Here is a 16,127-nt window from a genome sequence, read left to right as displayed (position 1 = left end):
CTTTCATTCCTGCCTTAGAATTTAAAGAGAGCCCCACCTCTCTGCTAAGAATTATTTTTCTCCTTCTCATTTCTTGAAGTCAGTTGCTTGTGAAGATAATTTGCTGTTTTGCTGTTCCCAAAACATTTTTATTCTTTCTACTATCAGAGCGAGTTATTGAGATGGAAACTGCCAATTAATGAGAAAAGGGATGTACTACCTGGGAATTTGAAGCTCTGTGAGTCTCTGTAATTCTGCTGTGTATCAAAAAGGAGAAATTTACCAAAAATTCAAAATTCTAAAACAATTTGACAATGCAATTTGACTGCTAGGAATCACCCGAGTAGGCTTTGTCTAGGGGGGCGGGGTAAAAAGTAAAGGTAAAAAAAAGTAAAACTAATTTCTGGAATACTATCTGGCAACAGTACTGACAAGAGAGGTTAAAAAACAACAAAACTGTTTTTCAGGAAGAACAGAGAGCAATGGAGCAAGAAGAAAAAAGAAATGAGAGGTCCACTGTGTGGAAATGGTGGGGAAATGCTAAAGAGAACACATTGACTAACAAAGTTATTTCAGTGGGTGAGCATTTGTAGATTAAAATTCAATTCCTACTGTCTCTGAGAAGGAGATTTTAATCCACAAAAGCTCACACTACAATAGTTCTATTAAGTCTTTACAGTACCACATGACTTTTGTTTTTACTTTTGCTGTGGAAACTCTCTTAAGATGCCAAGACTGAGAGGCAATATGGTTGCCATCTTCCAATATCTGTATGGATGTCAAGTGGAAGATGCAACAAGCTTCTTTTCTACTGCTTCAGATAAGCAGACTAAAATCAATGGATTTAAATTATGAAAGATATTTCAATTAAACATTAAGAGGAATTCTCTAATTGTAAGACTGACTTCATAGCGGACCAGAATATCCTAGAAGGCAATGGATTTTATTTATTTATTTATTTATTTATTTATTTATTTATTTATTTATTTATTTATTTATTTATTTATTTATTTATTTATTTATTTATTTAAATAAATAAACAAACAAACAAACAAATAAACAAATAAATTTTCCTTCATTAGAGTCTGGGCTTTAGCTGGGATGTCCTGCATTGCTGCGAGTTGGGCTTATTGACCTTGGAACAGCAGTCAAGACAGACAGCAGTGGGTTGGGGGCTATCCCGTGTTTTGCACCAAGTGTCATATGTATGACTATATGTCTCATGGGCAAAAGTCATAGGTGTGTCCTCATTGCAAGGACCTCCAAGAACTGAGGGAATGGGTTCGCTCCCTTGAGGTCTTAGTTGTGGACTGGGAGAAGCAGAGACAGGGAGAGAGGGGCCACTGTGACTTCAGGGACCTTCAGGCATTGTCCCACCCACAGACAAGCAGCTCCTCAGCTCCTCTACTGGTGGCAGGCCCATATAGAGTTGCACTGAGGATACTCCTCGTGGGGAGGGGAACGGATCTTCTGGTAGTGGGCAATTCGATTGTCAGAAACATAGAGTGAAGGGTCTGTGATGGCTGTGAGGACTGCACGGTGACATGCTTGCCTGGTGCAAAGGTTCCTGACATCACATTTCCTCTCGATAGGCTGGTAGAGTGCTGGGGATGAGGTAGCAGTAGCGGTGCATGTCGTCAGCAATGACTTGGGGAAATGTAGCCGTGAGGTCCTGGAGGCCAAATTTAGGTTGTTAGGGAGGAAGCTAGAAGCCAGGACCTCAATGATAGCGTTCTCAGCAGTGCTACCTGTTCCACACACAGGGCCAACTAGGCAGGCGGAGTTCAGGGGTCTCAACACGTGGATGAGACAGTGATGTCAGGAGGAGGTGTTTAGATTCATTAGGCACTGGGGAATGTTTTGGATAAGCCGGGCCTATACAAGAGGAAGGGACTTCACTTGAAAGAACATGGAACCAGACTGCTGGCGCAGAACATTTTAAAAGTGGCAGAGCAGATTTAAACTGAATCCCAGGGGAAAGCTGACAGGAGCCAAGTGATGTCTGGTTCGGGACTCCTCATCCCTGTGGAATGAGGGTGGATAGGGTAGAGAACCACAAAATCATGACCATGTAGGAATTAGGACTGGGAATGTGATTGGACGTGATAGTTGGGAAAGAGACTTTGGTTTATGTTATGGAAGAACGGGGTTAAGCAAGTAGTTGGTGTGTGAGTGTAAATTGGAAAAGAGAAGATGGAGGACAGATTTACAGCCTTTGATGGATTGGAGACTTAACTATGATAACTTAGAACAGCCAGCAATTAAATAGTAAAGCTGCTAGCTAGTATTTTATTGTTTTATGGGAAAGGCTTCCAGGAGCTCACTTAATACCCAGATGCTTTGCATTTAACAAGTACAATTGTAACTTTTTATATTTTCTTTGTTTTATAACTTTTTACTCTTTTTTAATAAATATTCTATATTTTACCCCAGTGTGATTCTTGAGGGCAAGGGTGAGAGCACCTAAGCCAAGTACCTTTGCCACAAGGGCTTCATTTGCTATTTTTGGTTATTTGGGTGTCCTACCTGATAAGGCTGGTGTGCAAGGACCAAAGTACATAGCTAGGTCAAATAAGTGAGTAAATGGAAAACTAGGGTCAGAAGCTTGCCCATAGCTGCCCACACACGCAGCTACTAGATCTCACCCAGTCTAGGTTGCAAAGGTGCTGGGTGCTGGGAACTACAGTTTGGCTCCTTCCCTTAGTGGAATGACTTCTCTCAGGAGACCCATTCCTGACAAGGCCTAATATAAATACATACTCTTCAATAATCCTGTGAATTTCAGTAGTGCGGGTTTGTATAACTTGTAGACTACCAACTCAAATGCCACATTGTGACCAGTCAAATACTTGATAATCCAAGCTGTATTTCCTTGAAGTGGTCCCTGTTTGTGATGGCCTGATATAGTATTTTTAGAGAAACAGAGCTGCATTGTGTCACTTTTTAAAGTATCATCTTACTTTTCTTTCAGTTCTTCTGCTGTACCCTTATCTGGAAACATTGAAGAAATGGCTTCAAATATCTTGTCAGAAGGAAATTTCCGAGGTGGATGGCTCTCTTTGTCTACATTGAAATATAAACACAGACAATGAAAAGTAAAGTATTCTCTTAAGAATCTTCACCACTGTTTCTCAAAGCATGAGACAGGCAGGGAAAGTACAGAATTCCACACTGATAAATATTCTTTTCCAAATCAAACAAATGTTCAACAGATGTCTGATGATAGTGTCAGAGATCAATAAGTATTAACATTTTTTCTGCCTTAGAAACAACAGAATAACATTTGAGAGTACATGACCTGGCCTTCTCTACTTTCCTCTAACCATTCCCATGTCAGAACAAAGACAAGACTGACTAAAACAATGAGATTTGTAGTCTTATAGAAACAAAAGAACGCTCAAACTCCTATCTCCTGGATATATGCTTACTTCTTCTTCATCATCATCATCATCATCATCATCATCATCATCATCATCATCTTAGAAATGCAGAGCTGGAATGATATTTGCATTAGAAAATATAACTCTTAACATCATCATCCTAGAAATGCACCAAAATACATACAAAATTAATCTGAGATAATAGAAGGAATCTAACCTAAGGAGGAAAAGTCCTTTTGGTTACTCAGTAGCAGCTGACTGCTTCACAGTCAACGAATGAAAACCAATAAATATATGATTGTTTATTTAATAAAAATTTATTTCCCATCCTATCCAGCGGAGTCAGAAAAAGTTACAGGTTAACATTAAAATAAGAAGGATGGATATACAGATTTCAACTGCTACCAGAAGACAAAGAGCACTGGGATCTATCATAGATCTAAAATAAGTCAGTTCTAGAAGAGACTCTGTATCAGTGCAAAACACCTATGCATATGCCAGAGAGGCCAAGAAGTGTAACTGACCTTATTGTCAAAAGCCCCACTCCACTTAATGAAAAAGCAAACATGTACCATATTTTTTCTGTGTATAAGACCCCCCACTTTTCTAACCCCAAATTAAGAAAACAATATTTTAAACATAAAGCAGACCACATTTTATTTAGTAATTAGGCAACATTTACATACCAGTACTGTCATATTGTGCATCACACTTTAACTTTATCTAGCCTCTGGGCTCAGAACACTCGGACATTAGGAGTCCCTGTTGCATCTGAGCACTGTTGCAATTGGTTTGTTCAGCATCAGCTGACATCAGTTACATAAGGCTCATGATTGGAGGAAGCTAAGTTTCCTGACTGTAGGAAGCTAAGCCTCTTCATTGGAGGCAGCCTGTTTGCAGAGGCAAGGTATGGGCTGTTTTGCAATTGCACGATTCTCTCCTCGGCTTACTTCTGTGTATAAGATGACACTCAATTTTTAGTCTAACGATTTTAGGAAAAAGTAGGATCTTATATGTACATGGAAAAATACAGTACTATTGTGCTTTATCCTAATAGCCTTTGGACTACTGGTGGGATATGGCTTGCATCTCCCTGCAACTATCTAGCACTTAACTCCAACCACTGATTGACCAAAATTCTTTGTTATGCCTGCAAAAGGCAAAAGGCACACAGCATTGCAGTACATTCTTGTTGGCAATCTGCAAATCCCCACATGGATATTTGTGTTTTTTAATTAATTAAAGAAAAACAATAAGAACAATACTAACATAAAGTGTGTATACATACATGGCATGCACTAATACAAAAATTTTCCCCCTGCACCAGCATCACCCTCAGGACCAGATAAGAAAATATTTCCTTTTAATCACTTTTCACCCCATTCCACTCCCACTGACCTTTCCCTTTAACAAGAACATAATTCAAATATGGATTCCTTATATCTTTAAAATCATTCTATTTTATCATACTCTTTCTTACTTTTATTTCACATTAGCTTATCATTTATTGCTGAACTCCACATTTTCTTTATACCAATCTTCAAGGTTGACTTGTCATTTTTCCAATTTTTTGCAAATATTAATCTTGCTGCTGTGACCATTATTACGATTAACTCTTTCTGCTCTTTTTTTAAGATGGTCATTCTTGATTATAAAAGGGCAATAGTTGGTAATATTTGAATATTATTTCCAATAATTTCTCTAATTTCTTTAAAAATCAGTGCCTATTCTTTCTTTCTTATTTCACAAGTCCACAACATATGTAAATAACTACCTTTTCCCTTCTTACATCTCCAGCATTGAGATGGTACATTTTTATTTATAATATTCAATCTTGCTGGGGTAAGGTACCATCTCCATGCAACCTTATAACAATTTTCTTTTACCCTTATAGATATATCCTTCATTATTCTCTGTGACCATATTTGGTTCCAATCCTCACTTTTAACCTCTTCCTCTAAGTCCTCTTGCCACTGATTGTTTATCCCAGCTTTTTCATATCCAACATTTATTAAAATCTTATAAATCACACTGTGCCCTTTCTTTTATTTCCTTCCTTTTGATCTTGTCTTTGCTCTATAACAGGGGTTTTAAACTCAATTTACCTGGGGGCCGCTAGAGGCAGAGTCTGGGTGAGGCTGGGCCGCATCAGATTTTCCACCAAGCGGAGCAAGAGCCCGAGGAAGCCGCCCAGGAGTTTCTTTAAACGACAGACAGGTGGGCTGGCTGGCAGGCTGCAGTTCTGGATGGAGGGTGCAAGAGGTGCTGTCTTGGGAGAGAGCCGGCGAGCGAGGCAAGGCTTTTTTTTACTCTTGACAGCAGAGGATGTGTGGGTGCTTTGGGGGGGGGCAGGCAAGGCGAGGGCCACAAACTATCAACTGGGGGGCTGCAAATGGCCCCCGGGCGGCATGTTTGAGACCCCTGCTCTATAATCTCCACGAATTTAGACAATCTTCTAATTTCTCCAACTTTCCTGGTCCACTCCCTTATCCAACTTTCCATTTGAAGTATATTTATCCAAGATATCCCCTCTTCCTCTCCCAAAATTTCCTTTTTAGTATTTTTATCTTTCATCTTTTTCATCCAAGCCCTTATTGTATTTAACCCTTTCTCTACTAATACTTCTTTAAGTTTAGTTTTAAGGATTTGGAGGAAATTCCGAGCCTCCACTACTTGTTGTAAAGGTGAGATAAGTGGACTCAATATGTATCTATATTCTTTCTAGCATTCTAACAAATACTTCAAAAAAGGATTAGTTATTCTCTTTATTTCTTCTGCTATTTTTCTTTAAAGATATTCTCCAATCTATCAAAAAAAATTTGCATTTCCAGTTTCCTCCAAATTAAGCTTCTATTATATACAATAATATCTGGAATATGTCTAAACTGGTTTGCAATGTAATATGTTTTAACATTTTTTAATCCAAGCCCTCCTTCTTTTTGTAGAATGTACCATAGTTTCTTATTAATTCTTATTCTTTTATTTCTATTACAATAACTATCACGTTCTGCCAATTTTTCAAATATATTTCTCCAATCTTTATTGCGAGCATCCAAAACATAAAATTAAGTTTAGGGATGATCTTCATTTTAGTTAATGCTATTCTTCCAAACCATGATAATTTTACTTTTTTAATATTTATTTATCTGTTCATTAATTTCTTTCTTCAATTTATCCATATTTGCTTTGTTTCCTGTGTATTCCATGTAATATAACTACTGTACCTAGGTATTTAATTATACTTTCAATTCTTCCCTTAAATTCTTTTTTCATTTCTTTCTCATCTACTTCTGAATGACTTAATAAAATACATTCTGATTTCTCCCAATTTACTTTAAAACCCAGTATTTCTCCAAAGTGATTCAAATTTGTTCTAATAATCTGCAGTGTTTCATTTGGGGTTTTAATTATTAATAGTGTGTCATCCGCAAAAAGATTTATTTTATTCTCCTCTCTATTGTCTACACCTTTAATTAAACTATCATTTCTCATCACTTGTGCCAGCACTTCTATTATCAATATAAATAAAGTTGGAGATAAGGGGCAGCCCTGTCTTGTTTCTCGGCCTAAACATATTGATTCGGTTATGCCATGATTTACAGTGGTACCCCACTTGAAGACAATAATCCATTCCAGGAAAATCGCTGTTAAGTGAAATTGCCGTCAAACGGAAAAAAAAAACCATTGGAATGCATTGAAAACCGGTTAATGCGTTCCAAAGGGAAATACCTCATTGTCCAGCGAAGATCGCCCATAGAAAACCACCGATCAGCTGTTTAAAATTGCTGTCTTCCGAAACAGGGGTCCAGAAAACAGCCATTTTGCAAAGGGAGGGAAGCCATTTTGCAAAGGGAAGCCATTTTGCAGAATGGGAAAAATTGTCATTTAGCGAACAAACGGTTCGCGAAGCAGGGACCTAATCAATGCAAAGCAAAAAAATCCATTGGAACCATCATTTTGCGACCGCAATAGCGATTGCAAAAAACTCCTCAAGCGATTTCGTTGTCAAGCAATTTTGTCATCAAGCGTGGTCGTCGTCAAGCAGGGCACCACTGTATTATTTTTGCAGTTCTGTGAATGTAATTGATGAAATATTTGTCTAAATTCAGTACCGAATCCTATCTGTTTAAGCAATACAGTGGTGCCTCGCTTGACGACATTAATTCGTTCCAGCGAAACCACTGTAGAGTGAAAACGTCATAAAGCGAAATAAAAAAGGCCACTGAAATGCATTGAAAACCGTTCAATGCGTTCCAATAAGCTGAATACCTGCTCGTCCAGCGAAGATCCTCCATACGGCGGCCATTTTCGGGTGCCTGTCTTGTGAAAAATGCCTCCTAAAAACAGCGGGGAGCCATTTTGAGCAGCCGGTGGCCATTTTGAAAACCCGACGATCAGCTGTTTTGACCGTCATAATGCGAAGAATTGCTTCCCGAAGCAGGGAACTGCAATCGCAATTGCGATCGCAAAAACATTGTTGTGAAGTGGATTCGTCATTATATGGGGTAATCGTTAAGCGGGGCATGACTGTATTTTTAATGGATCCCATTCAACCAAATCAAAAGCTTTGAAGATATCTAGGGATATTACACCTGCCTTACATTTTGATTCTTTTGCTAAATAAATCGAGTTAAGCACCTTCCTCATTGGATCCAACATCTATCTACCTTGTATAAAACCATTTTGATCTTTCTCAATATATTTCCCTATAAACTTGTTTAACCTTGCTGTCAAAATTGTCGTAAATATCTTAGAATCTTGATTTATCAATGAAATCAGTCTATCTCCATATTTATAGGATTTTTATCTGGTTTTAAAATTAAAACTATTAATGATTCTTTCCAACACTGAGGGATTTCTTCTCCTTTTAATATGCCATTATATAATTCTTTTAATTTTGGAATAAGAATTTTTTTATAGTTTTATAATATTCTGGGCCCAATCCATCTGTACCAGATGTCTTCGCTGCTTTTAATTTCTTTACAATAACTTCTATCACTTCCTCTATTATTGTTATCGCCATTAATTCCCTATCCTCTTCAGTTATTACTTTTAAAAAAATATTTTCTAAATATTTTTCTATTTTATATAGGGATGGATTCTTGTTTCTATACAAGTCCTTATAGAATTTTTGAAAAGCTTCTAGTTTTTCTTTCATTTTGTTACATCTGTCCCCTTTTTAGTTTTTTATCACTTCTATATTACTCTTACTTTTGTATTCCGGGCAGCTTTTGCTAGAAGCACTGAATTTTTGTTACCAAATTCAAAGTATTCCCTGTTTAAATATATTAGATCCCTCTGGACCTTTTCCATATGTATCCCTTCTAATTCCTTCCTTTTAGCTTGTAATTCCACCATAATCTCCTTTTCTCTAGTTCTTATCACTTCTTTTTTAACTTCTTAAAATGAAATGGCCGCGCATTCCGGTGCTGCAGCTCAGTGCTCTTCGACTTGGCGTTCTTTATGGATGTTTTTGTGTGTATTATCTGGTGTTGTGAATACCTCCGGCGGAGTGAATATACTCTACAGCAATTGTGAACTTATGAGGATTGGATTGCAATGTAAACAGGAGATAACAGCTAAGTTTATTTGGAAACATGGCATACCATCAGAGATTGCAAGGTCCCCCGGCTCTCTGTGGACTGTAATTCCGGCAAAAGCGAGAGTAAGAAGGAAAAGGAAACGTAAGGAGAGGAAGAAGAAAAGGGGCTGTAGGGCTGGTGTTTTGTATAGGCTGCAAAAACAGACAAAGCGACTACCACTCCCAAGTCTCTTTCTGACTAATGCCAGATCAGTGGCAAACAAGATGGATGACTTAAGGTTACAGGTCTCCTCAAGTAAGTTTGTGAAAAACTGTTGCGTGCTGTTAATCACTGAAACCTGGCTGAACCCCACTATTCCAAACACTGTTATTGATATGGAAGGTTTTTTATTACATCGTTTGGACAGAGACAGGAATGTGGGGAAGTGCAGAGGAGGAGGATTGTGCATGTTTGTTAGAGAGAGCTGGTGCACAAACTCAGAGATTATAACACGTCATAGCTCTTTGGAGCTGGAATATCTGTCTGTTAAATGCAGACCTTTTTACCTTCCATGGGAATTCAGCGTTGTTATTATTCTTGTTGTTTATATTCCGCCGGATGCAAATGCGGATTTGGCGCTGGGTCATCTGAGCGATGAAATTGGCAACTTGCAAAGTAAATTTCCGGATGCTGTATACATTATTGCAGGAGACTTCAATCATGTAGATCTACGTGCAGTCCTCCCCAAATTCCATCAACATGTAAGGTGTGCTACTAGGGGGCTGAACACCTTAGATAAGGTCTACACGAATATTGCAAATGGATACAGGATATTACAATTGCCACACTTGGGCCAGTCTGACCATATGTCCCTGTTTTTAGCTCCGGAGTATATTCCTCTGAGAAAACAGTCAGGGCCAGTAGTCAAGACAGTAAAAAGCTGGCCAGAGGGAGCAATGGAGCAGTTAAAGGACTGTTTTGAACAAACGAATTGGGAAGTTTTTGACCATCCTGATCTGGAAGAACATACAGCTGCAGTGTTAGGGTATATGGCACACTGTATTGACACGGTCACAGTGGATAAACGTATCCGGGTTTATCCCAATCAAAAACCTTGGATGACCGGGAAGGTTAGACGCCTGTTGTATGCTAGAAATAAGGCTTTTAAGTCTGGGGATGATCTAGACTACAGTGCAGCAAGAACGAATTTGAGGAGAGGCATTAAGCAAGCTAAGGCCGAATACAAGAGGAGAACTGAAGACTGCTTTCTCAGCAATAACATGAGGCAAGTTTGACAGGGGGTTCAATAACTAACAAACTACAAAGCAAAAAAGGTTTCCTCGGGTGGAGGTGTGGAGGTGGCTGAGGAGTTGAACAACTTTTTTGCTCGTTTCGAGATCGATCAAACTGAAACTGTTCGTTTGCCATCATTTACTCAGCAGAGTCCCCCCTTCATTGTGAATGAGCAGGATGTGAGACAGACTATGAAAGTGGTTAACTCCAGAAAAGCAGCTGGACCCGACTTAATTCCTGGTCGGGTGGTAAAAGACTGTGCTGATCAGCTAGCCGGGATATGGACTGTAATTTTTAATCGATCCCTGACACTATGCGCAGTTCCCGTCTGTCTCAAGGCTTCTGTCATCGTTCCACTGCCTAAAAAGTTGCCTACAAACAGTCCGAATGACTACAGGCCGGTGGCACTAACTTCAATCTTAATGAAGTGCTTTGAGCAGTTAGTTCGGAAATATATTATTTCCTGCCTTCCTGATCCCTTTGATGGGCTTCAGTTTGCTTATAAAGAAAATAGATCAACCGAGGATGCGATCAATACTGTGCTTCATATGGCTTTATCCCACTTGGAAACACAAGGGAATTATGTAAGAATGCTGTTCGTGGACTTTAGCTCTGCTTTTAACACCATTATACCCCACAGATTAATAGACAAACTTAAAGATCTTGATTTTCCAGATTCTATCTGTCTGTGGATTTTGGATTTTTTAACAAATCGTCCACAAAGGGTTAAACTGAATGACTACATCTCTACTGACAAGATACTCAGCACTGGCACTCCACAAGGCTGTGTCCTTAGTCCACTACTGTTCTCCATTTATTCATCGGATTGTACCAATAACCATCCCAGTAACAGGATTATCAAATTTGCAGCCGATACTACACTAGTAGGACTTATTTCTGGGGATGATGAGTCTGCGTATCGGGACGAGGTATTACAGCTATCCCACTGGTGCAAAAAAACCAATCTTTTATTTAACATCCAAAAAACCAAGGAATTCATAGTGGACTATAGGAAAAAAAGAGCAGACATTCAGCCACTGTATATAGATGGAGTTTGTGTGGAACAGGTGGTTGAATGTAAGTTTCTTGGGACTATCATAACAAATGACCTGACTTGGAGTGCAAACACCGCTGCGTTAATCAGGAAGGCACAACAACGGTTGTATTTTCTAAGGATTCTTAGAAAGCAACAATTGACTGAGAGTTTGTTGATCACCTTCTATCGGAGTTCGATTGAGAGCATGTTATCCTACTGTCTCTGTGTATGGTTCACGAGCTGCACAGTGGCAGAGAAAAAGGCAATTCAAAGGGTGATTAAGACGGCCCAAAACATCATTGGCTGTTCACTCCCCTCTTTGGAAGAATTGTATAAGAACAGATGTAAGAGGAAGATATCTAACATACTGAAAGACTCCTCTCATCCGGGACATCAGCTCTTTAAATTATTACCATCAGGAAGGAGATTCAGGGTATTGAAAGCAAGGACAAGCAGATTCAAGAACAGCTTTTACCCAAGTGCAGTATTGAGTTTAAATGCAGGGCCATAGGTTTTTGGTGGAATTTTAATTGCTGAGAGAAAACGGGTTATCTATATTTGGATGGTGAAAGTTGTGTATATTTTAACTTTTTTTGTAGTGTTGTCCAGTTTTACCTTGGGGAAGAGCACCTCATTTCGTTGCACCCACTTGTGAGCGCAATGACAAATAAATTTCTTATGTCTTATGTCTTATGTCTTATGTCTTCTTAATATCTTCCTCTAAATCTTGAATTATTTTCTTTTCTTTTGTCTTGTGTATGTCACTTTTATAGGATATCCTCTGACCACAGACTTCGTGGCATCCCAGTTTATGGCCTTTCGCCCTCCTTTTGTATTTATTTCCCAGGTCTCTTCTAAATTATTTTGAAATTCTACAACATTTCAGTGTTCGTAAATGTTTGTATCAATCTTCCATCTGTTTGCTTCTTTATAATCACTTTTTACTAATAGTTCCATATTTACCCTAGCATCATCTGAGATTTGAATAGTATCTATACTTGTATTATTTACCTTTGATAACAGTTCTTTCGATATTAATATGTAATGTATTCTTGTGTAAGTTTTATGTACCAATGAGTAACAGGAGTATTTTCTTTCTTCCCCTTTTAATTCTAACCACATATCTTTTAAAACTGTATTTCTAATTAATTTATATAGTATATTACTTTTGTTTTGTTTATCCGTATTCTTTACTTTTGATTTATCTTTTAAAGTATCTGTAGTCATATTAAAGTCCCCTGCAAGTATAACAAATTTTTACCTTACTTTATCTAATCTGTTTAGCATGTTTACATAAAATTCCTCCCGTTTCTCATTTGGTCCATATATATACATTCTTCTCTTCATTTACTTTGTATGATTAAATATCTTCCTTGTGTTTCTTTTTCCACTTTTCCTATCTTAAAATCACATCTTTTAGAAATCAAACTTGCTACACCTCTTGACTTTGACGAACCAAAAGATTTTTCATATATATCACACCAGTTACATTTCAGTTCATTCAAACCCTTTTTTCTGATGAGTTCTTTTTGTAAATATACTATATCCAGATTACACAGTCGTTCCTAGGCCTCTCACATTCCAAGTACTTAATTTTATCTGTTTAATTATTGTCCATTATACTATTATTCTAGTCCCAAGTTTCTTGTGCACACCCTAATTTTTTACATTGTTTTGGTACCTCACAACACAAATGTCTAGGGCAACGAAAAACTCGCAAGATGAAAGCGTCTTGCGAGTTTTTCGGTGCCCTACAAGACAAAGATATTTCTCTGAAGACTTCCCCTACACCATCGGAGGACAGGCAGGCGACCTCTGAAAGCAGCAAGCGCGGTTCCGGAGGACCCCCACCAGTCCTCCGATGGTGCTGGGCAAGCCTCTGAAGACTTCCCCAGCACCATTTTTGAATTTTCCACCCTTTTCCCCTGTCTTTTTCTGTTTGGAGGCTTGCCTCCGATGGTGCTCGGCAAGCCTCTGAACGGAAAAAGGCAGGGGGAAAGGCTGGGAAATTCAAAAATGGTGCTGGGGAAATCTTCAGAGGCTTCAGAAGCCAGTGATTGCGGTTGCGGCGGACCCCTGCCAGTCCTCCAATGGTGCTGGGCAAGCCTCTGAAGACTTCCCCTGCACCATCGGAGGACTGGCGGGGGTCCCCCGCAACCGTAATCGCCGGCTTCTGAAGCCTCTGAAGACTTCCCCAGGACCATCGGAGGACTGCCGGGGGACCTCTGAAAATGGCGATCGCGGTTGTGGGGGACCCCCGCCAGTTCTCTGATGGTGCTTCCCCAGCTCTCTACCTGGTAAGTGACTTTTTCAGTGTTTTTTGGCCCAGAGAAACACATTAATTAAATTTCAATGCATTCCTGTGGAAAAACGTACCTCGCAAGACGAAAATTTCGCAAGACGACAGGACTCACAGAACAAATTATTTTAGTCTTGCGAGGCACCATTGTAATACCTCTAAAATAGCTACACCTATAAAACAGGAAAAATAGCAAATAAACAATAGACAAAAAGAAACAGAAAAAACAAAACCCTTGGTTATCCACCCCCACCTACACTCATTAGTCTTTGAATTCTTATGAATTTTATTCAATTTACCTCTTGGCCTCAGGAGGGAAGTGTGGTCTGGAACGTTGGCTCAGCTCTGTGTGGTCTGGAACGTTGGCTCAGCCCTTAGCTCTGTCATATCCCTATTATTTAAAAGACTGTTCCCTTTCCTTTGAAAACTCTAAACTATGTTTAATGAAAGGCCTTAACAGAATAGTATCTATCTGCATTCCCAGGGTTTCTATGCTACTACCGGAATGTCCCTTAGTAATTTTTTCTTCTTCCTTTGACAATTTCCCCCCTTTACTCTCTAAACCCCCTCTATTACTCACTTTCCCCCTTCTCTCTAGCCCTTTTTCTGGTTTTTACCTTATTAATAATTGTTCTAATATTTCCCAGACCTTCCCTTTAACCACCTATTTTCCCCTTTCTTCTGGGTTCCCCCAATATAATTTTTTATCCTTTCCCAGACCTCCTCATTTGATTGTGTTTTTTATTTTGCATTCTGTTTTGCTTTGCCTCCACTCCATGCTTTATTCTGACCACCTGTTCTTCCTTTGCGGACTTATATTCTTCCTCTACCTCTTGCTCTTGGCTATTCAGTTTTGAAATTCCTCATTCTTCGTTCGTTATAAGTCCAGCGTTTATCAAAAAAAATCTAAATCTGATCTCTTCGATGTGACACTATAGTATTTTCCATTGTGACAAATTTTTGGAGTGGATGACCACATAGGTATTTACTATCCTTTGCAATCAAGATGGCTGTGATAACTCTCATTTTTCTTCTATATGCCACTGTTTCATGGCAATCGTCATTGAAAACTATGATGTCATCATTTTAATTTTTAAGATTTCCGGCTTTTCTCTCAAGACTTTTATAAGTTCTTTTTTTCTGTAGTAGGCAAACTTTACCAACAGATAACGTGGTTGACCTCTGACTTTTTTTGATGCATGACGGGTGTGTTCAATATCAAACACTGTCCAGTTAAGCTCAAAATTATTTTATTTAACGAATCTAGTATTATTTTCACTAACTTCTTTTCCCATTGAGCACCTTCTGCCAAGCCTTTAATTCTTATGTTTGACCTTCGTGACAAATCCTGTTGCGTTATCATCTGAGTCTTTAGGTGAACAATATTTCTTTCTTGACCCAAGAACCTGGAAGAGTTTCTTTTCGCTGATGCTTTCAATTCCACCAGTTGTTCATCCATGTTTTGCATTTCAGACTCCAGATTATCTCTGAATTTTTAATATCAAGTTCTAACTGTTGTTTCCTGTCCCACGTATAGGTTTCTCAGGAGATAGATAAAGTGGTCAGGCACTCCCATTTTTTAAAGGACTTCCTATAGTTTGCTGTGGTCCACACAGTCAAAGGCTGTGCATAGTCAATGAAGCATAGTCAATGAGGCAGAAGAAGATGTTTTTCTGGAACTCTCTGGCTTTCTCCAAAATCCAGCATATTTTACCAATTTGGTCTCTAGTTCCTCTGCCCCTTCGGAATCCAGCTTGTACTTCTGGGAGTTCTCAGTCCACATACTGCTGAAGCCTACCTTGTAGGATTTTGAGCATAACCTTGCTAGCATGTGAATTGTATGGAGCATTCTTTGGCACTGCCCTTTTTTGGGACTGGGATGTAGACTGAAATTTTCCAATCCTCCTGCCACTGCTGAGTTTTCCAAACTTGCTGCCATATTGAATGTTGCACACTAACTATTTTAAGATTTTAAATAGTTCCACTGGAATGCCATTGTGATGATTTGTGTTTTTATGGGACGCTAGAATGGGTTTTGTAGTCATGATACTGTCTTGACAGCATCCATCTTGATTTAAAGTCTGCTCTGTAGTAGGAAAGTTTTCATGCTGTTTCAGAGAAGCTTCGCTCTCTGGTTATCTCGTTGCTAAGATGAGTAGAGAGCAGAGACTTTCGTAGTCAAAATAAACCTGCCACAAAGTATGATAACAACTGAAGCTCTCATGAGAAAGTTAGGCGGGACAACAAGACCCAGGAGGGGGTGTTCCTTATGAGGAATCCTGGGAAGGAGAAGGAAGTGGGGAGAAGAAGGAAAAAGATGGAGTTGGACTGAGAAAGGTCAGACATGTGCTTTTTCCCAAAATGGATTATATCTTTGGTATGGAGCCTTTTTGTCAACATAGACTGATGGAGGACAATTGGAATCTACCTGACCTGTTGGACTACGAACTGTGAAATCCCTGGAAACGTGAGAATGACTATGCTTATGCATTATTCTAGCTTAGAATGCTTTTAATTATTTTATTTTTCCAGCTGGAGTGGTGGGGGTGATCTGTCTGCCTTGTTATGAAAATGTTTCTAACTGAATTACTTTGCAATAATCTGAATTCTTTTCTGAA

The 16,127-nt window shown here is 38.9% G+C and overlaps 1 protein-coding gene across 22 annotated transcripts in view; it reads right to left on the bottom strand.

Moving 5' to 3' along the window:
- EZH2 (enhancer of zeste 2 polycomb repressive complex 2 subunit) overlaps positions 1-16,127 on the bottom strand; it is a 219,086-nt gene that overhangs the window by 77,571 nt on the left and 125,388 nt on the right. For all 22 annotated transcript variants that reach the window (XM_078377422.1, XM_078377420.1, XM_078377416.1 and 19 more), the window contains one exon: positions 2,940-3,042. In XM_078377422.1, coding sequence (XP_078233548.1) covers positions 2,940-3,042 — 103 coding nt within the window. The remainder of the gene's footprint in view (positions 1-2,939; positions 3,043-16,127) is intronic.

This window comes from Pogona vitticeps, chromosome 6, assembly GCF_051106095.1.
Source record: "Pogona vitticeps strain Pit_001003342236 chromosome 6, PviZW2.1, whole genome shotgun sequence".
Taxonomy (NCBI): Eukaryota; Metazoa; Chordata; class Lepidosauria; order Squamata; family Agamidae; genus Pogona; species Pogona vitticeps.
Note: the sequence above shows the minus strand (reverse complement) of the source record. Positions and strands in the feature narration are given on the sequence as shown.